This window comes from Camponotus vicinus, unplaced genomic scaffold (assembly GCF_025532165.1).
Source record: "Camponotus vicinus isolate PSW18456_S1 unplaced genomic scaffold, iyCamVici1.0 SCAF_5, whole genome shotgun sequence".
Lineage (NCBI taxonomy): Eukaryota > Metazoa > Arthropoda > Insecta > Hymenoptera > Formicidae > Camponotus > Camponotus vicinus.
In genome coordinates this window covers 20,503,558-20,525,192 of record NW_028141977.1, presented here as the reverse complement: position 1 = coordinate 20,525,192, position 21,635 = coordinate 20,503,558, and the positions used below count along the sequence as shown (strand labels likewise).

General features: G+C 27.8%; 2 protein-coding genes across 9 annotated transcripts in view; one reads left to right on the top strand and one right to left on the bottom strand.

Moving 5' to 3' along the window:
- Positions 1–481: 481 nt before the first annotated feature.
- On the top strand, positions 482–4,979 carry Ints11 (integrator complex subunit 11). The gene is made up of 5 exons (XM_083100456.1): positions 482–762; positions 1,251–1,503; positions 1,587–2,009; positions 2,091–2,915; positions 3,244–4,979. Exons 2-5 carry the CDS (start codon positions 1,255–1,257, stop codon positions 3,532–3,534), a joined length of 1,788 nt encoding a protein of 595 aa, XP_082956582.1. The 5' UTR covers positions 482–762; positions 1,251–1,254; the 3' UTR covers positions 3,535–4,979.
- LOC145972140 (uncharacterized) overlaps positions 4,951–21,635 on the bottom strand; it is a 19,159-nt gene continuing 2,474 nt past the window's right edge. The window contains exons 1-16 of one of the 8 annotated variants that reach the window (XM_083100453.1): positions 20,473–20,583; positions 19,842–19,878; positions 19,276–19,458; positions 18,218–18,542; positions 16,411–17,186; positions 15,652–16,323; positions 15,429–15,535; positions 14,732–14,900; positions 14,312–14,398; positions 13,735–13,983; positions 13,465–13,608; positions 13,238–13,375; positions 12,934–13,098; positions 12,732–12,812; positions 11,262–11,504; positions 4,951–6,326 (exon numbers count right to left, since the gene is read on the bottom strand). In XM_083100453.1, coding sequence (XP_082956579.1) covers positions 6,306–6,326; positions 11,262–11,504; positions 12,732–12,812; positions 12,934–13,098; positions 13,238–13,375; positions 13,465–13,608; positions 13,735–13,983; positions 14,312–14,398; positions 14,732–14,900; positions 15,429–15,535; positions 15,652–16,323; positions 16,411–17,186; positions 18,218–18,542; positions 19,276–19,458; positions 19,842–19,878; positions 20,473–20,483 — 3,408 coding nt within the window. In that variant the 5' untranslated portion in view covers positions 20,484–20,583 and the 3' untranslated portion in view covers positions 4,951–6,305. Of the gene's footprint in view, positions 6,327–11,204; positions 11,505–12,731; positions 12,813–12,933; positions 13,099–13,237; positions 13,376–13,464; positions 13,609–13,734; positions 13,984–14,311; positions 14,399–14,731; positions 14,901–15,428; positions 15,536–15,651; positions 16,324–16,410; positions 17,187–18,217; positions 18,543–19,275; positions 19,459–19,841; positions 19,879–20,472; positions 20,584–21,635 lie in introns of those variants that run through there. The other 7 variants (XM_083100448.1, XM_083100447.1, XM_083100446.1 and 4 more) reach the window with 7 other exon arrangements.

Below are 21,635 nucleotides of genomic sequence, written 5' to 3'. Positions count from 1 at the left end.
CCGGATGTCGCTCACGATTGGGAAATCGTTTTGCGTACAAACGCACTGCTGCACGAGTATTTTCTCCGGCCATCCCGTAACAGATGATCATATCTGTATATTCTTCTGCCGTATAACTCATTTTATACACGTTAAGTAAAACCTCAAAACACATCAATACACATCAACGTTAGAGCCATATCACTGTCATGGCGTTTTCAAATGGTCGGGTTTGATCCGACCCGGGGTAGTTTACTAGACGTCATTGACCAATCACAGCCATGTAACCATATATTCTTCAGAAGAATGGCTCTGATTGGTCAATGACGTCTAGTAAAGTACCCCGGGTCGAGTTAAACTCGATCATTTGAAAACACCAATAGTGTATTCCCGGATTGGAGTAGAATGGAAAAAGAAAATTGTTTTTGCTGTAATTCTATTTTGAGAGAGAGAAATAATGCTTAGAGATTTCTCTCTCGATTAACTTTTTCAAGTTTTAATCAGTTTTAGAATTGCTTAAGCCCCTTGCACAATGCTAGGCAACAGGCAATAGAAATAAGGAATAGAAACTATTCACCAATAAATACGCGGAACAGAAAATATTCGCCAATAGGAGCAGAGAATAGATACTATTTCTGTTCTTATTGCCTGTTGCCTAGCATTGTGCAAAGGGCTTTATAAAGTTCAGTGATTAATAAGCATGTACTACGCTTCATTATATTGTATATAAAGAAAAGAAGATATTTGTTTACAAGATTTTGTATAACAATTTTTGAAAAAAACGTGTAAGAAATTTTTAATATATATTTATATTAATCTCTAATTATCGTTCATTAATTTTATACTATTATCTATGTGCATTTTATTTATGTTTACCAACCAGTGCATTCTCTCATTTATAATAAACTCTATAACCTAATCTTTTTACTTATATTTTACAACAATGATTGTAATTTAAAGAATAATAAAAATTATTAATCTAAATTTATCAACTATTCATATCTCTAAATAATATAATAATGTCAATACGTTTGTTTTGTGTTAATTTAATATGTATTTATTTTAAGTTATTTTTCTAGTTTCTAAAATACAAAGGATGCATTTATTTATATTTGTAGCAAATTTTTTTTATGTATGATAAATATATTGATATTGATATATGATGTATTTATTTAATATAAATCTCATTAATTTTCTCTCCATGGTGCTTGATAATCCAATTTTTCATATGTAAGTAAATACGTTATTAAATTTGTAATTGTTTTTTACAGAAAAATGCCAGATATAAAAATTACACCACTCGGTGCCGGACAAGATGTCGGGCGTAGCTGTATTCTTGTTTCAATGGGTGGTAAAAACATTATGTTAGATTGTGGAATGCACATGGGATTCAACGATGAAAGACGCTTCCCTGATTTTTCTTACATAGTTGCGGAAGGACCTGCTACCAATTACATTGATTGTGTCATTATCTCTCATTTTCACTTGGATCATTGCGGCGCCCTCCCATATTTCACGGAGATGGTAATCATATAAATACAAAAGCTCTTGTAAGCAAATTTCTTTTATTTTATGTTCTCTTGAATATTTATGTCTACTCTCCACAGGTAGGCTATACTGGACCAATTTACATGACACATCCGACTAAGGCTATCGCGCCAATCTTGCTGGAAGATATGAGAAAGGTTGCGGTCGAACGTAAAGGTGAAAGCAATTTTTTCACATCGCAAATGATAAAAGATTGCATGAAGAAAGTCGTCGCTGTTACGCTTCATCAGTCTGTAATGGTCGATCCGGAATTGGAAATAAAGGCATACTATGCTGGACACGTGCTCGGAGCAGCTATGTTTTGGATTCGCGTGGGCTCGCAATCTATCGTTTACACGGGAGACTATAATATGACGCCAGATCGACATTTGGGTGCCGCATGGATAGATAAATGTAGACCAGATTTATTGATATCAGAATCGACGTATGCAACTACGATTAGGGATTCTAAAAGATGCAGGGAAAGAGATTTTCTTAAAAAAGTACGTTTTGTTTTTGGTTTATTATGCAATGATGATTTAGCTGATCAGCTCTCTTATATGATTTTGATGCGTATATTTTAGGTTCACGAGTGCATCGACAAAGGCGGTAAAGTGCTGATCCCTGTATTCGCTCTCGGTCGCGCCCAAGAATTATGTATACTTTTGGAAACATATTGGGAGAGAATGAATTTAAAAGTGCCCGTTTACTTTGCACTCGGTTTGACCGAGAAGGCTAATAATTATTATAAAATGTTTATCACCTGGACTAATCAGAAAATAAAGAAAACGTTTGTACAACGAAATATGTTTGAATTTAAGCATATAAAACCGTTCGATAAAGCGTATATCGATAATCCAGGTGCGATGGTGGTGTTTGCCACGCCGGGAATGTTACACGCCGGTCTATCTCTACAGATATTTAAGAAATGGGCGCCTAACGAGGCCAATATGGTTATCATGCCCGGTTTCTGCGTGCAAGGCACCGTGGGCCATAAGGTCTTGAACGGCACGCGCAGAATAGAGTTTGAGAATCGACAGATCGTGGAGGTAAAGATGGCCGTAGAATACATGTCCTTCTCCGCTCACGCCGATGCGAAGGGGATAATGCAACTGATACAGTATTGCGAACCAAAAAACGTTATGCTGGTACATGGGGAATTCGCCAAGATGGAATACTTGAAGGAGAAGATTAAACAGGAATTCGGTGTCAGCTGTTATAATCCTGCGAATGGCGAAACTTGCGTCATTACAACTACCTCCAAGGTTCCCGTGGATGCTTCTTTAGCATTGTTGAAGGCCGAAGCGAAAAGATATTCGGCTTTACCGCCAGATCCGAAGAGGCGGAGATTGCTTCACAGTGTTTTAATGTTGAGAGAAGATGGTGTTTGTCTCGTAGACGCGGATGAGGTAATCTGATAAATGATAAATATTTTCTTTTACTTATAAAATAATAATTGTTTTATATTCAATTTGATATATATAAAATATAAAACAATTATTATTTTATTTATCTAAAGTATTCCAATATCTATTTTTGGAGAATCTCAAAGCACCAGATCAAAACGTATGGTTTACTTTTTGTATTCAATGTAAATTGCATTTTAACACATTTTCTAATATACAATCATATGCTGTTTTGAACATTGACTTTTATATTATTTTCAATTTGATTTCTATCGTTGCGATCTTTACTTTAATTTTCATGTATTTGTTAATTGCTTCTGTACTTTGTTAGGTTGCAAAGGCTGCAGGTATTACTAAACATGTGGTGAGATTCACATCTACTGTACAAGTAAGAGATCCTGGTCCAGCGCATGCCACTACCTTAAAATTGTTGCAACCGCTAAAAGAGAGATTATCAGGATGGACAGTCCAATTGACAGACGGCTCTATATCAGTTGAGTCTGTTTTGGTGAAAGTAGAAGGAGATGATGATGATCAAAAGAGTGTTTATGTTTCGTGGACTAATCAAGATGAAGATTTAGGTAGTTATATTCTCGGATTTCTGCAAACAATGTTGAATTAAAAAAAAGAAGTGAATTGTTAAACAAGGAAAACTGATTTGTGATATTAAAATATAGTTTAAACTATTATTGCTGAAAAAACAATTGTGTTATTTCTTATGCTTTGCATATTTGTATTTTTACTTTTGAATAGAATAAGTATAAACAATATATGTTGCACTTTTCACAAATTTTTTTATATAATTTTTTTAACTTCTTTTCTTATTTTATTATGTAAGACTTACAAGAGAAGTGTTATAACTTTCTTTCATGTATTAGAGCTGTAAGTATATATGTACATATATAACACTTTCGAGCAACTTTTAATAATACCCATCTTTTAACGAATGGTTGGATAGCCATAATAATAGTGCATTGTCTAATGAATTCACTCTATAGCAAAGCATCGCACACATAGTTGAATCCAATGGCTCCAATTGTTCGTTACAAACAAAACAAAAACAAAGCAATAAAAATCGATATACAAATATCGGCTAAAAGCAAATTTGTTAAATATTATATATAATATTGCGTAAAAAGCAATATTATATGTAATACTTAGTAGCTAGAGCGTCTTACGTTATTAAAAAACGTTATAGTTTAAAATAATTTATTAATGTGTAAGTTTTGAGAAAAGAACGCGAAAAAAACGAAGATGTCTAGTTGAAGATCTTATTTGATCTGAAATAATTTTTAAATATATAAAATTGTTTAAAATTAGTCTATTGAAAATGTATATTTTAATTATGATATGTATGTATGTATATATATATCAATATGACTATATTAATAAATATTTATTTAGAAAAGTGTATTAAGCATTATGTATTAATACGAGGGATATTCAGAAATCAGTCTCTGATAGGTTTGCAAAATGAAATAGGAAAAACATTTTGTTTTACAGAAAGATTACTTACATAAATACAACACTATTTTTTGACAATCACCAGTTAAATCTAGTGAAAGTATTTGTTATAGTGTGGCACAAACTTTTGTATGTCCTCATGAAAGTGCCACGAAACTGGAATCCCAGTCAACTCTTAGCATTGCTCATCAACTTCTCGTTGCTCTTGAATCGTAGCGTTCCTATTCATACTTCCATGCGTGTGAACAGATGAAAGTCATTCGATACAAGATCCAAATTATGAGTAGTCAAAAAACCCTTATCAGAATTTCTGGAACAGTCTAATGGAGCTCGATCACTCAACTCGGACATTGTATCTGTTTATCGGTACTGTACTTAAGCATACAAAAGTTTATGCCACACTATGACAAATGCCTCTCAATTCGGATAGCGATTAAGTCATCAAAAAATAGTGCATATATGTAACTTTTGTGTATAGCATTTTTCTTGTTTTATTTTGCAAGCCGATCATAGATTGATTTCTTTTAAATAAGTGATATCTTCAAGATTTGTTATAATAGCATACAGCAACAAGTAAAACAGTAAACTTTTATTAACTATGAATATGCCTTCTAGATACAAAACGGTAAATAAGTACGCGGTGTACTAAACATACATGCCTCTCTTACAAAAATCAGTACGGTAAATTCTATTTCTTTATGCGACCATTCGATTATACAGATGAACAAAGAACTCTTTAAGTGTACACAATATTAATGTCTAATACAATATTTTTAAACATTCATGCAAGTAATTGTTTAAAAAAAATTGTTTTCCAGGAGATCTAATATTACTATTTTGCAACAATATAAAATAGTTTGACTGATTTATAATAAACAGAACGTAATTAAATATGAATATAAATAACGATACAGATCATTTTCGTAAATGTCCATAATAGAATTATTTGTTTTAAAATATGTTAAATGTTATACTAAATGTTTATGTGAATTATACGAAAATCCATCTTGTGTATGCCTAGTTTAGTACAATCATTGGGCGCAATTATAATTTCCGTTAATTTTTGTATATATAGAATCGCCTCGTTCACGCAAACTCCTTACATTATTGCACGTGAATCGATTAATAAATTTGAACTTGTAAGTATACAATGGAATTAACAACATGAAGATTGTTTTATAAATCTGATGTATTGTGTTCGCTATCGAAAACAAAATGCCGTATATATTTTATATGATATTATGCATATATATGTGTATATATATATACATTTGTATATATATATATATATGTATATATATCTGTATTATTTCTGGTCCATATATACGTCTAATAATAAAAGAAGAAAAAAAATTCGTCAAAGACTAATCAGAGTACGTGACTCAGAAATAATATCAAAATCAATATCATAATATGCAGTATGAAGTCATGGAATTATATTAATTAATCAATTTTATACAATTTTTCTCAAATTGTAAAAACATTCTATGAATGTTATGTTCTTATGCTTCTCGCATAACAGAATTAAAATTTATTAGTTGTTACAGTTTATAGAATCTCTCTCTCTCTCTCTCTCTCTCTATAAACAATTAATATCGGCAATTCGTAACGCACAATTTTGACAATCTTTACATTTGTGTGTATTATTGTATAGCTATTTATAACTATAAATTATATAACCATCACATGCGCCAGTATCTCAAGATTTTCCATTTATAATCACTACGAGTTTAATTATCTATAGTTTTCTCCACATAATAAAATATGATATTTTGTATTTTTTACAATAAACATTATCCGTAATATTTTCACTTCATATTTAGTCTTCTGAGTAGCAAAGTATGCTATTTATACCTATATAGCAGTGCTGCATCCCATCTTTTTAACCGTCAGTACTCGCACTGCACTAGCGCAGTTTATTTTTCGAAGTTATTTTTTTCCTGAACCACCCTGAAAGAGTACATTAATAGAATGAATAAAGTGTATCTTTTAACTGTGTAAAATTGATAATGCATTAATGTATATAAAATAATATTCTGTACTTGTTCTTCCGTCGTATAAAATTGATAAATATTATGCAAATAATAAATCAATAACCAAATAAAAATATTGCATATCAATTAAATCATATAAAATTTAAATATCTATTTGATGAAGAAATCAGAGGAAGAACAAATGAAAATCTGTGAAAGATTACGCATAACAACATTGATTATTAATAAGAAATATATTACACCGATTTATTAAATATTTCTTATTAATAAACAGACTCCTTGTGTCATCTTCATATCTAGAACTAATATAAAGCTAATAAAAGCTAATAAAATCTACATGCTTTTAAATTGCGCTACATCAATTATACAAGGCATACATATTTAAAAAATCTTATTTTACGGCAAAAAGCAACTTGGGAAAAACATGCATGCAATATCTGTAATAAAATATTAAATAGATAAATAATAGAAAATTATATACGATATACATTAACACACATACTAAATAAATAAATCAATAATAATAAAAAAGCAACAAGAAAATTATTCAAAAACTAAAATTACTAGAATACTTAGTCTATATATGTATATGTTATTTTATATTCGATTGTATTCGAGGTTTTACACTAAAAATTACACATAAAAATAGCGATAAAGCGATAGAAATTTTTGCAAAAAGTTACTAACAATAATAACAATACACATACGCGGCTTTCTACAAAAATTCTAATCTTTATCGCTTTTTTACTTTTCATGCGATACGTTAATACTAGACAACGAAAATTATTTCAATTAAAAAAAAAATGTGTATATATATATATATATATATATATATATATATATATATATATATATATAAAGCGTATAACTTGAGAAAGATAAACACATTTATAATTTTTAAAGTTATTATCTTATCTTGTTAGTACTTTAAATTCATATAAAATTAGTAAAAAAAGAAAAAAAAGAATAAAAATAAAAAAAAGCGATATAAAATAAAAAGCGATATATAAAATCAAAATATGATAAATATCACTATGAAAAATAATTATTGATTGTTACAATGATTAGTAAACACGCCGCTCTTTTCTCTTTTTCGCGCAGTGTACCCTTTACCCCAGTGTTTGTGCTGATAAAAATGACGCAACAATGTACAATTCTGAACATGTTATATGTTTTTGTGTGATTTCTTTTTTAACATATTTCTTAATTTATTGATCACGATGTAACTTTATATATTATGTATTTTATAAAAATAAAATGTATCAACTATTTTCCTGATTTAAAAATTATGATATATCATGAATTATATGTGGATTTAACAGCCAGTTTCGTAATCGGCAGGAATTAAAGATGGGAATAGAAATTATTTTTCTAGCCATATTGTGTGCTAAGATACGCAAGATGCAAAAAGATATTCATATAATAATATAATCACAAAATAAAATATAAAGCCAACAATAGTCATTGTAAAACTTGTTTATGAAATATATAAATATAAATGAAAACACATAGCATAAAAAGATCATAAGCATATTAAATATAATTAATATATTTTATAGAATTTTAAATAATTATGTACAATTGAAAATATAAGATACTGTATTTGCATCATAAATATAAATAGAAATACAAAAAATGTAAAAAATAAATAAAAAAATTTATTTCATAACTTATTAGAGATAAGTTATATAAGATCATATCTCACGAACACAGAGTACCAAAAAAGCTCATACAAAAAAAAAAATATATATATATATATATATATATATATACCAAATAATAAATATAAATTAACAGTACTATTAATATGGTTTATATGTTTATTGTGTGACATATTAAAAGATTTTCTAGCTTTCATTATTATTCAATAAAAAGTATACCAATAAAAGGATATTTTTTAATATACATTTTTTATATATACATTTTCAGAATTTTTATGATTTATTAAGTTGTAATAGTATAATCACTAAGTTTTATTTGTGTATGAGAAAAATTGGAATTCAGAAAATTATGACATTTCGTAGAACATTAATTTATCTCAAAAACTACTAGAAATATTTTTCGTTATATTTAAAATTTAAATTTTATATAAAAAAAGATAAAACAATAATATACAAATATAAAAATTGAAAATATATGCGTTTATGAATACGAATATAACAATTTAATGCCACAACAGAATATATGTGAGATGAGAAACTAAATTTGTAAAATAAATTATGATAAAACCTGACATGAATTGTTCTAGCAATAATCTACTATTAAAATCTTTTGAAAGGCTAGGAGAAAACATCTCAATATCTCGTCTTTAGATTTGCATACCTGCGAATCTGCGCCGTTTTGCCATGGTTTTCTTAGTGGACTGTCGAAACAATCAAAACAGTTAAATTGTTATTGATCACAGAGCAAGTATTTGAACAACAAGACTATCTTTTTATGAATCGTAACAATTGTACGGTAATCTGTGATTGTTAAGTGTATCAACAATATTGTATATATACAAATATTAATCAATTTTTTATATTAAACAAACACTGGGACAAAGATTACTGTTAAACGAATTCCAATTTTTATACTATCAGACTTAGGAAAAGAATAGCCCCCATATTCTGGCTAAAAAATAATTTCATATGCTTACAGTGTTACATTATAATATATTTTAATTAAAAATCAAATTCTTCCATCGCTTAAAACACGGAAAATATCAAACGTTCCTAAACATTTGTTTCAACATTGTCTAATGTATGTATGTGTGTGTGTATCATTATACATATACATACATACATACATACATACATACATATACAGGGTGGCCCATTTTAATCCATCCAGTCGAATATCTCGAAAACCAAGCCCGGGAGAGAAAAATGTTTCAGACAAAAGTTGTTTGGTTTCGAGGGAGCCATAAGATGGTACCATTGGTTTGACCTTGAAGAGTCATTTGAAGGTCACGTGAAGGTCACTTCAATTTTTTTAAATGGAACACCCTATATATTTTTGCACATTTTTGTAGCTTATCTCGAGAGCTTTCCAAAACACTATAATTAAGTACCTTTTCGTTAAGTACTTTTTAAGTTATGAGGCTTGAAATAATTTCTTAATTTTACATAAACCGTAAAATATCTAATAAAATATTCATTTTTCGAATATCTTACCTTAATACTTTTATGTACAAAATAGTGAGAGGAATCAATTGGTGTAAAGAAAAAACATAGTTGTTTTTAAGAGAAAATATGGAATTGTTAATTGCAAATTACATATTTTTTCTTCAAAACAACTATGTGTTTTCTTTACACCAATTGATTCCTCTCATTATTTTGTACGTAAAAGTATTAAGGTAAGATAATCGAAAAATGAATATTTTACAAGATATTTTACGGTTTATGTAAAATTAAGAAATTATTTCAAGCCCCATAACTCAAAAAGTACTTCACGAAAAGGTACTTAATTATAGTGTTTTGGAAAGCTCTCGAGGTCAGCTACAAGAATATGTAATAAAAAATAGGGGGTGCCATTTAAAAAAATTGAGGTGACCTTCACGTGACCTTCAAATGACTCTTCAAGATCAAACCAATGGTACCATCTTATGGCCCCCTCGAAACCAACCAACTTTTGTCTGAAACATTTTTCTCTCCCGGGCTTGGTTTTCGAGATATTCGACTGGATGGATTAAAATGGGCCACCCTATATATATATATATATATGTCATTTTTAGAGAGATATATAGAAATATTGTTTATAATATAATATCTATCTTGTTATTTTTTATGCATTTTGCATAAAAAAGTTTATCATTATTTCGTTTTTCGAGTTTATCATTATTTAATCAATTGCGCGATTGTATCTAGTGGATTACAAAAGATAAACACTATCTGTTTCTGGAGATAACATAACAAAGAAAAATATTTTGGCATAAAAATATTTTGGCGGGAATTTAAGTCTAGTACATTTTGTACAAACGACATTAATGTACTATTATTTTTTATAATAAAAAGCAAGATAAACAATAAAGTTTACAAAATCAAATTTTTATCTACATTATTTCACAATTACTTTTCAAATCACATGCTACTTGAAATATATGTTTTGCTCTTTCTTGCTAATAACCACAATAATAAAATAAAAATGTTGGACTATACAAAATCAATCTACCATAAAAAATATTACTTTAAGATATAAGCTACCAAAAGAATATTACTTTAATAATAGCAAAGAAATGAAAATAATACGAAGGACTCAGTATTATCACAAAGAATATCTATCAAAAGATAAATATATATAATATATATGTATTTTAAAGTATGATCACATACATGACAAAGTAAATATTCTTCAAAATTCCTTACATTTTCACTTATTATTGCTTATAATTAAGTTTTCTATATTCTTATCACATCTCTTCTTATTTAAATGTGTATCATATAAAAAGATAGATATACCATATGTATATATATATATGAACTTTACAATAAATCTTCAATTTTTAAAAAGATAGAAAAAAGAAAAGTTTATATATTTTTTGTATTGTGTATCTCAAACTTAGTTTACATTCTTGTATAATGCTATATATATATAGCATGTAAACTAAGTTTGAGATACACAATACAAAAAATATATAAACTTTTCTTTTTTCTATCTTTTTAAAAATTGAAGATTTATTGTAAAAAAATTCAGTAAATGCTGAAATAAAAAGCATATGATTTTCATAATATTAAGAAAAATGTTGCAAAATATAAAAATGCATATGCTTCATATGAAGAAACTTGATAATATTCTTTGTAATATCGAGCCCTAATAAATGTATTTCACATTTCAATAATCAACTGAAGTGCACCTATTACAGTAATCGAGCCAGTAACACTTCTTCTCTGTCTCAGATTTATAAGTTTACCTTCCTCTTTTTCTTGTGCTTTTTATGTTGCTGGCCAATCAATGGATTCCAATTAGACTGTGTGTGATCTGTCATATGACAAGATTTGGAGGAGTATTTTGTAGTAAGGGGGCTGTTCTCAATTTCTTGTTCAGATTGACTGACCAAATTGACAGGCTTGGTTATGGAACAGTTTGCAAACTCTGTATTCTTGAGCAGAGTATTTTCTAATACAGCTATCAGAGCTTCAGAGTCTAGAGGAGGCTGTATTCCAGATTATTCCATTATATTATCAAACTATTTAAAGGAAACGGCAATTTACCAAATCGCAATTATCAACTCGCAAATGTAATGAGAACGAATACAACACGTTGATGAAAATTTGCAAAATTGCCGTTCCATACATAGATTATCAGTAATCTTGTAATTGACACACAGTAATCAAATTGCTAATAGAGATACGCACAATTAAAATATACCTATAAATACTTATAAAATGAATAAAAAAAAAAACTCGTCTTTCTTATTATGTAAATAATATTTATTTCTGCCTAATATATTTTAGGACTCAAGCAAATTAATCACTGTGTTGACCAGATAGTTCCAAATATATAATATAAAATTATGACTTAGAATATATAATCAATGACAATTAAATCAAAACTTTTCTAGCAAGTTTAAATGTATGATATCTGAAATAACACTTTCTAAACAAATCTATATCTGAACATCTGGAATATATGACTCTATTACAAAATTATGTATTTTAGACAAAATTCTAGACAATCACTAATATGGCATTTCACATTTGCAATCAATATAAATATATATGTGATTTTAAAGCATTATTAATTACGATTTTACAAGATACAATGATCTTTTATCTTTATTTCATACACATATTTTATATATGTGTACACATTTATTTAGCATAGGGAAAGATATTCCTTTCTTTTTTATGATGATGTATAATGATATATAATGTTACTGAAAAATTGATAAAATAAAAGTTTTGCATAGAAATTGCAAGAATAAGATCTTAAGGTTTGAGCTTCTCATTCCCTTCCAATTAATATAAAATCTATAAGATAGAATGAAAAATTGTTTTTAAAAAATTGAAAACGTTTTCAAAATGTTATTTATATTATACAGTTTCAAGTCATATCAAGAGTAAAAATACATACATATTAAAGTACAATTTATCATGCATTTATGTTATAAGAATTTTATCAATTTTGCAATAACACTTGCATACTGCAGAACAATCATAATCAGGCGGCTGTTTATTAGTAATTGGCAATCGGCATTAGGTTTTTTGTGATTAGTAAATATCATATCAGCATTTTGCAGCATAGTAAAATATACTTTATATTATTGTTGTAGAAAATGAATTTTTTCTTATTATAATGTTATAAAAGCTATATATATAGTATTTCTGATAAGGAAGGCACCATATAAATAGCAGTCAAACTTTTACTAATAGATACCAACCTTGGATTGAAGAGAATCTGATGTAGGTGGGCCGTTCAGCATAGACTGTTCTGAGCTGCTACAGCCGCCGCAAATTTCGTTCTAGAAATGATAAAAAAATTTTATTTTTCATTTAATTTATTCACATTATTATTTTCTCATATAATTTTAAATATTTGTTATATATGAGAAGAAAATTAAATAACCCTAAAAACAAAAATACCTTAAGTTGGGACATTTCCTGTTGAAGCTGAGTGACAAGACCTTTCTCATATGCTAAACTCGCTTCACTAGTTTCAACAAGAGAACGTAATTTCGTAACTTCGGCATCTAACGTCGCCCTTTTACTGCATTCTACTTCCAGTTCCTGCGATAACCGTGCTTTCTCCTAAACAATAACGAAAAGTGCATTATAAATAGCATCGATATCCTGTGTATTATACGCATGTGTATTATAATAAATAAAATTATACAATTAAAAGAACACATGTAAGTAATAAAGTATTAGCGATAAATTTATCTTTTACCTCTTGTAATTGTTCTAAAGTGGCCAATTCATGACCATCTAATTCCCCAATAGGTGTAGTTTTTTGCTCGGTTTTAAGTAATATTTCAGTGCGATTTTGTTCTATATGATCTTCCAACTCTTTCACTCTCTGCTTGATCTATAAAAAAATAAGAGTACAAGAAATATATTGTTACATTAGTTTTACAAAATCTCTATCTTTAAAATAAAAATCTTTGTAATCTTTACCGCTTCGTTTGATATTAATTTGGTTTGCAAATTGTTAAGTTCTACTCTAAGATTCGCCACTTCATTCTCCTTCTGCTGAAGTTGCGACTGCCATCTTGTTTCTTCAGATTCTACATAATTCTGTAGTTTGTTAAGCATACCTTCCTAAAAAAGAAAAGTAAAATTTAAATAAACATTAATTTTATATTATATATATATATATATATATATATATATATCTTTTTTGAGTAATATATTTTAAAAAAATAATATTCGGTAAAGAAAACTCACCGTATCGTCAATAATTTGTTTATAATGTGAAACCATGTTTTGTAAATTTTTATTTTGTCTTTCCAAATCTGGTTTTGCTTGATCTGTGTTTTTCTGTTTTAATTCATTCAGAATAGCGCCTACTTTATCTTCGAAAACTTTGAGCCATTGCTCATGTGCTTTCTCAGACACTTTAATTTCTGGGAATATCCTCTGTAGAAGAGTTTTAGTTATTTCTTCTTGTTCTTCTTTTACTTTTTGCGTTGCTTCCTGTTTAAATCAAGAGAAGCAGAAAAGATTAAAAAAAGAGAACATAAATAATATTATAAAAAAGAAATTATATAAGAAATATTACTTATTATCTAGAAATAATTTGATATTTTTGTATCAATAAGTAAGAATATATTTACATTAATTAGTGTTTACTATTCAATTAAAATAATTAGGGAAAAGTGATAAAAATGTAATTAAATTCTCTAATGTATGATCATACATGTTATTGTAATTAAAATTAAATTTATATTTAATAATTATTTATTTTTCATATTTAAGTATAATATTATTAATTGAAATAATTTGTATTATAGAAAAAACTTACTTCGATTCTTTTTTCATCATTGGATTTGGCACGCAATTCAGCAGCAGAAAGAGCTTCCATCACTTTCCAGTTCTTTGTACGTAATTCCTAATAATAAATTAAACAAAAAGATAATAAATGAATAAATATTTTATGCTACTAACAGATTATAATTTTTATATAGCATAATTGTGTACAATATGACATTTTATATTCAAAAACAATATGATAAAAATAAAAACATTCAACTTGTATCAAAAAAGGAATTGATATAGTAATGAAAGGAATGAACATATAGTTTGTATACTCGCATGTATATTATGTAAAAATAGCAATTAGATTCAAATTATAAGTATACATATAGAAAAAATATAATTTAACGTAAAATTTATCAAATAAAAATATAAGAAAATACTTTAATTCAATAAACAAAGAACTTACATTATTTTTGGATTTCTGGATTTCCAAAGCTTCTTCTAGTTGGCTAATAGAATGTTGGTGTTTGTTTGCATCACTTTCTAATAAATGTATCCGTTCATTCACTTTACTGAGTTCTTCTTGCTTGTGCGTTAACTCAGTTTTCAATGACTCCAGTAAAGCTTTCTCTTCTCTGAATATTTAGAGAATAAATGTTTTGTAGAGATCAGTTAATTTGAATAAAATATAATAACCATGCAAAATGTAATGAAAATTTTTCGTTAATATATTCTGTGTTATATATATAATATACATATATACATATATATACAGGGTATCTGCAAAATCGCCTGCAATACTTCAGGAAGTGATTCGGGACACAAAAAGAAGGAAAAAAAACTATATAAACATAAGTCTGAAAATAAGTTGTTTCTGAGTTATACTTTTATGTTAAAAAAATTGTAATTTGTAGTCCGCTTGGCATCCTTTTTTTAAATTTAAATTTAAAAATTATAATTTTTTAACTACTATAAATTATGATTTTTTTAACATCAAAGTGACTATAACACGGAAACGACTTATTTCCGGATCTATGTTTATATAGCTTTTTTCCTTCTTTTTGGGTCCCGAATTTCTTCCCAAAATACTGCGTGCAATTTTCACCTTGTATATAGTGATAAGATATGCATTATATTAAATAAAAAAATTCACATATACATACGAATTAACATGTGGAGGTTCGGTAGTAACGGCTAATATATTTTTAAGGATTTTTTCTTGTTCATGTTGTTGTTGAAGTTCTTTCTGTTTCTCTGTGATATCTGCAAGCTGTGTATAAGGGATATATATTCATATCTTTAGAAACATAAATATATGTAAAATGTTAAATACCAGTTTTATAAAACGTATAAAAAGGATTTAAAGATTAAAAGAGTAAATAATACCTCAATATGTAATCTATCATTTTCTTCCTCTAGTGTCATAATTCGAAACTGTGCGTCTGCCGCCTTTTTCTCGCTGTTCTGTAGTCTATTGACTTCAACTTGTAAAGCTTTCAATTCGCTTGTTATTCCATTGGTTTCTTTAATTTGAGCATGAGCGTTAGTCAATTCCGCCTGTACGCCTGCCAATACTTCTTGTATTCTTTGCACCTCGTTTTGATATTTGTTCGCGTTGTTTTTCGCTTCTTTCAAATTACGTTCTGTGTTCTCAAAATCAATCTTTATCACTTCCATTTCCTTCTGCATAGAATTGAATTTGGATTCCATATGCGTGACTTGCACGTTGGATTGTTGCAAATCATTTAGTACGGCATTGAGTTTGTCCTGAGACTTTTTCAGTTCGTCCTCCTTGTTATTCAATGCGGTTTTTAAGGCTGATATTTCAGCTGCTTCTGATTTCGCTTCATTCAATGAAACCGACAATTCTGACTTTAATTTTATCAATTCAGCTTGAGTCTTGCTAAGTTCCAGTTTTAAAGTAGGTGCTTCATTGGCTTCACTTTTCGCGAGATTGAGTTCGGCCTGCAGCGAATTTGCTTGTTTCTGCAATTCCTGTTCATGCCGATGCGCACTTTTCAATCTATGATCCAAGTCTGCATTCGCACGATGAGATTCCTAAGTTATAAAAAAAACCAATGCTAATATAAAATAATCAAGTTTATAAGTATTTGTTGAATCTTAACTATAGATCGCGGTTCTCACCTCAAGTTGCCTGGCAACGTCCTGTAACCGATCGCTTGTTTCCTTAAAGTGTTGTAATTGTCCTTCTGAGTGCATCAATTGACCTTGCATAATACCTATTTGTTGACGTAACATTTCTATCTCTGCAGTACTGCTTTCACAAGTCGCTTGCAGTTCGTTTTGCAATTCCTGCACTTCCACATGTTTCTGGGTCAATTGAGTCTTCAACGCGTTTTCGTTTTCGCGCATCTGAGCAAACTGCACTTCCATTTGCTTACGCTGTGCCATCAACTCTTGTTGTAAGTGGCCTTGAGTTTGTCCTTGATCTTCTTGTAATTTATGAATAATAGCGGCATCTTCAGTCACTTTAGCTTGCAGTTGCTCAAGTTGCCTAGAAAAACCTTGCTTCTCCGCGGCATGACTTTCCAAAATATGTTGCATTCGAGTATGCAATGTCTGAGCCTCTGTAACTTTGGTGTTCAACGATTCTTCTAGCTGTTTAATGTTCGCTAAAAATCTAGATCTCTCGGAATTAAACTCAGCTCGCAATTCCTTTAATTTATTTTGGACACCCACGCTCGCTTCATGTTCGTCAGCTAAGGCTTTTTCCTTCTCTGCCAATTGTTTCTTCAGCTTAATAACAGGATCAGCGCGACCTTCCGTCCATTCAGAATGCTCTAATGGATTATCTTGCTGCTTATTTAAGAGTTGATTGGTGAGAATTTGTATTTCAGATCGACTAAGTTCAGCTTTCTGGATACACAGCATCAATAATTCAACATTGACAGCATCTCCATCTAGAAAGAAAAAAAAGTTATCGAAATTAATGATATTGAATTTTTCATTGCAAAATTTATACTTTGCTATGAAAACTATATATATATTATTCTACATTGAAAATAAGAATTTGATATATATGTGTATGAGTCATTTTTAAAAAAATTCTGAAATATGAGTTTTATAGAAAAATATTTCACGCATATATTATATGTAATTTTTTATACAAATATATAACTTTTATATATTTAGATTTGCAGAAACTCTGTAGAAAAGTTTTTCAATTGTTACAAATTACTTTGTTTGCGAAATATATTAAAGATTTACTATTCGTATTGCAGCATTAAGGGTACTAAGCGCACGGACATTGACCTATGTTAAGTGTGGAGGGGGAAGTGATCCTACCTCAACCACATTCCAAAGCACTTCAAAGGAATTTGCTTGGCTTTGCTTTGAGTAGATTCTTCGCATACTTTACACGAGCTTTATCGGATTTTAATTTACATTTTTTAAGCATGAAATAATTTATTTAGAAAATTCATGAGAGCGACTTTTATGTTGAGTAATTGAGATTTTATAATCGGGTTTCTTCATATAAAATGTATTATAAATCGTAGATACGAATATATGATATATTCATATTAAGAATATATTAAATATTTGAATGTGTATGTGTAAATATTATTATTAAATAATATAAACTGTGAAAGAAAGTACACGCAAATTTTATGATACAGGAAGAGAGAAGTAAAGTCGTATTTCCAATCAATTAAATAGCAGACTATAGAATGTAACATCAGGTTAGATATTGATTTGCTCTCTATGAGGAAACATACACACACACACAGATTTAGATCATCTTCAAGGTATTATAGCTTTATCATTTACTATTGAAACGGATTATTGATTTAAGCAGGTGTGACTGCACAGAAAAGTATGAGAATTAAAAATAACAGAATATAATATAAAAACAAGAAAAATCTTATATAAAGAATAAAATGCATTAAAATATAATATAAATAATTATCTTTTTACAAACAATATGACTTACCAATTTGAGATAAAATATCATTCTTTCTTTTCGTCTTTTTGGGTTCCTTGTTTGATAATTGCTGAACTACAGCTTCTTTAACAACTTCCCTTACTTCTTTAACTGGAGTCTCTTTCTGCTGCTCCTTTATTTCTTTTATAGCTTCTTTATTAGTAGAGAATGCATTAGGATGGGCGTTAGAATCATGCTTCTCTTCTTTAGTGTTTTCATCTTTTTTTTTTACAGTGTCCTTGTTATTTTTCTTCAATTTGGTTGGCGTATCCTTTGGTGATTTATTGGCTTTTTCTGCTGTTTCCGTTTGAGCAATCTGTTGAAGATTCTCTCTCTGTGTTATAACAGATATATGTTGTTATTATATATATTATAAAAATATTATATTATTCTTGCAAAATAACTAAATTAAAAAAACTTCAGAAAAAAGTTGGAACATGTAATATATTAATAATAATCCAATGATAGGGAATATTCTAAAACAATATAAAGAACATATAGTTATCACCTAAAACATTTATTAACATCTTTAGTATGATTATTAACATTCCATTATAATAATAATAAATTTCAAATTAATATACTTCCCTTATTAATGACCACTTAAAAAAATCTTTAATAAATATATACATACATGTTTCCATGCATAAATAATTTTCTCAAATAATAAGAACAAAGGAAGTTAATGAAAAAAATACACACACACACACATACATAAGCATACATACAGTGTTGGAAAAAAATATAATAAAAATCTTCAAAAAATATATACATATTTTCATGTATAAGTAATTGTTTTCAAATAGGAACAAAAAAAGTTAATGAAAGAAATAAACATATACATACACACAGTGTGAGAAATATTAATGTTATAATGTTATAAACAATTATTAATGATAATAATGTTATAAATAATTTTAATCAATAATTTATAAAATGGTTAGTTTTGCTTTTCTTTCAATAATCCAATATTATATTTATGTCTATTAAATTATAAAATGAAACAAAATACAAAGTATAGCTAAATATGCACGATACAAGAAATTGTGCAAATGATGATCACTCACACTTTGACTTCGTACGAGTTCAAGGTCATCCTTTGGATGAATGAGGTCAAAATGATTAGCCTCTGCCAAGGGAGGTTGTGAGGGATTCAATTCAGTCACAATTACCAATGGCTCGTCTTTATTTACGAGAATTGGTTTTATCTTTTCAAGTTTTCCTTTCTTCTTATTGCCTTTATTATTTTCCTAAGAGTTTAATGCAGATGTGCAATGTCCCCATATTATTTTGATCAAGAAAACAATGTGTTAAGAAATATCAAGCAGCATGCTCGAAAAATTCCATGTTGTATTATGTAACAATGGGCATATATAAATAACTCAATTAACTATATTATATCATGATATTATGTTTTATAAGTATAATGTAGAACATAATTTAAATTATTTCAAAATATTGATAAATATTATATTAAAAATTAATATAATAATTGATAATAAATAAATATATATATATATATATATATATATATATATACATATATATACATATATATATATATATATATATATATATATATATATATATATAAAATAAATTATTGTTAACGATTTATTAAGTCGTTTTTCACCTTATGTTTATTTTGTCCTCTTGTTGAACACATAAACCTGAAATTTATGATTTTTTTATAAAGAATTAAAATAAAATATAATTCTAATGTAAACGTTGTAATGTAAAGATTCTAAAAGATATTTGTATAATTAAAGATAATTAAAATTCCATGGCAAAAGTGTCTAATTTAGTCATTTAGGAAAGAGAAATTTGTCATGTTTGGCTCTTGTAATCTAAGTGATAAGGTAGCCGAGAAAAAAAGAGAGAGAGAGAGAGAGAGAGAATGAAGCAATATCATTGGAATGCTGTTGCATATGTGATGAAGTTATTTTTAGAGAATAATCTTGAACTTTCAGAGTTATTTATCAATGAGACACATGTAAGAAATAATCAAATAGGGAGGGGCGGCAGTTTACAGTCCAATTAAAAGAATATTCTTAATATGAAACATATTTTTGAAAAATTATATCAGCAAATTAAATTTTTTCGAAATATTTAATGATATATTTCTATTTATAAAATTTAATAATATATTTAATTCATGTACAATTTAGTATAATAACCTCTCATTTATAAATAAAGTATATATATATATATATATATATATATATATATATGTATGTATATATACATATATTCAGATAACTTACCAATACATCATTTATATAAATTTGTTAGTGTTGACAAAAGCAATAAACTTTGATTAGAAAAAGAAACATTTTATAAAAGATAAAATAATTAAAAAAGATTTTTACCATTAAAGAAGATATTTCGCAAAACAAAAATTATTATAAATTGTTTAAAGAAAATTAACAATTGAAAGTAGCAATAGAAAAGTGACATATGCAAAATATAGTAATATAATAAATGTAATTCTTTAATTGACTTTATCTAAATCACAATTTTCATTGGAGCAAATTAAAAAAAATGTAAGACAATCCAATAAAACTTATAATTTAGAAATGTTCTCAAATATCAAGCAACTACTCGAAACAAAGTTTATTAATATTGATTCATATTAAACGATAACAACATCCCTGGCGAAAATAAATAACGGAGCGTAAGTCGAATGTAAAGAAAGAGTAACAGAAGTGTAAACGAAGCTTCTAGGAGGCGTAAATTGAAACAACGAAACGTAAACGAAGTATTAATGCTTCGTTTACGTTTCGTTGTTTCAATTTACGCCTCCTAGAAGCTTCGTTTACACTTCTGTTACTCTTTCTTTACATTCGACTTACGCTCCGATATTTATTTTCGCCAGGGATAATTTAATAATATAAACATATATAACAACATAATTTAACAATATAATTTTGACATGACAAAATATTATTCTATAAATATAAATGTATTTGTCATTATGTATCGATGCACAATGCGAGTGAATTCATTTATATTATGAAGGGATACTTTACCATGTCATATCATATGATATAAAACAACCTTAAATATGAAGAAATTTATTCTATCTTATAAGAATTTCTTTGCTGTAAGTTATTCATTGTAATGCCCATTATTATATATATATATATAATGTATATAATATATAAAAATTTATGCAAATTTCCATGCTATTGTCTCATATTGTCCCATGCATATTGTACACAAGAACTTGTACAAATTTTCATATTATTGTATCATATTCATGCGTATTGTGTATAATTAACAAATATTAAAATTTATTTAGATATTCTTATATATAATATACATGAATATGACACAATAATATAAAAAATTGTTTTAATTATTTTATTTCTTATATAAATTTGTAGCCCATGTCAAAAATTATGGGTGCGTTCGTTTACGCAGTCGC

Bases quoted from the DNA above. Each gene is read 5' to 3' on its own strand.
- Ints11 (XM_083100456.1), top strand. From the start codon at position 1,255: ATGCCAGATATAAAAATTACACCACTCGGTGCCGGACAAGATGTCGGG. The intron at 2,010-2,090 runs GTACGTTTTGTT...CGTATATTTTAG, and splicing joins AAAGAGATTTTCTTAAAAAA to GTTCACGAGTGCATCGACAA. The intron at 2,916-3,243 runs GTAATCTGATAA...GTACTTTGTTAG, and splicing joins GTCTCGTAGACGCGGATGAG to GTTGCAAAGGCTGCAGGTAT.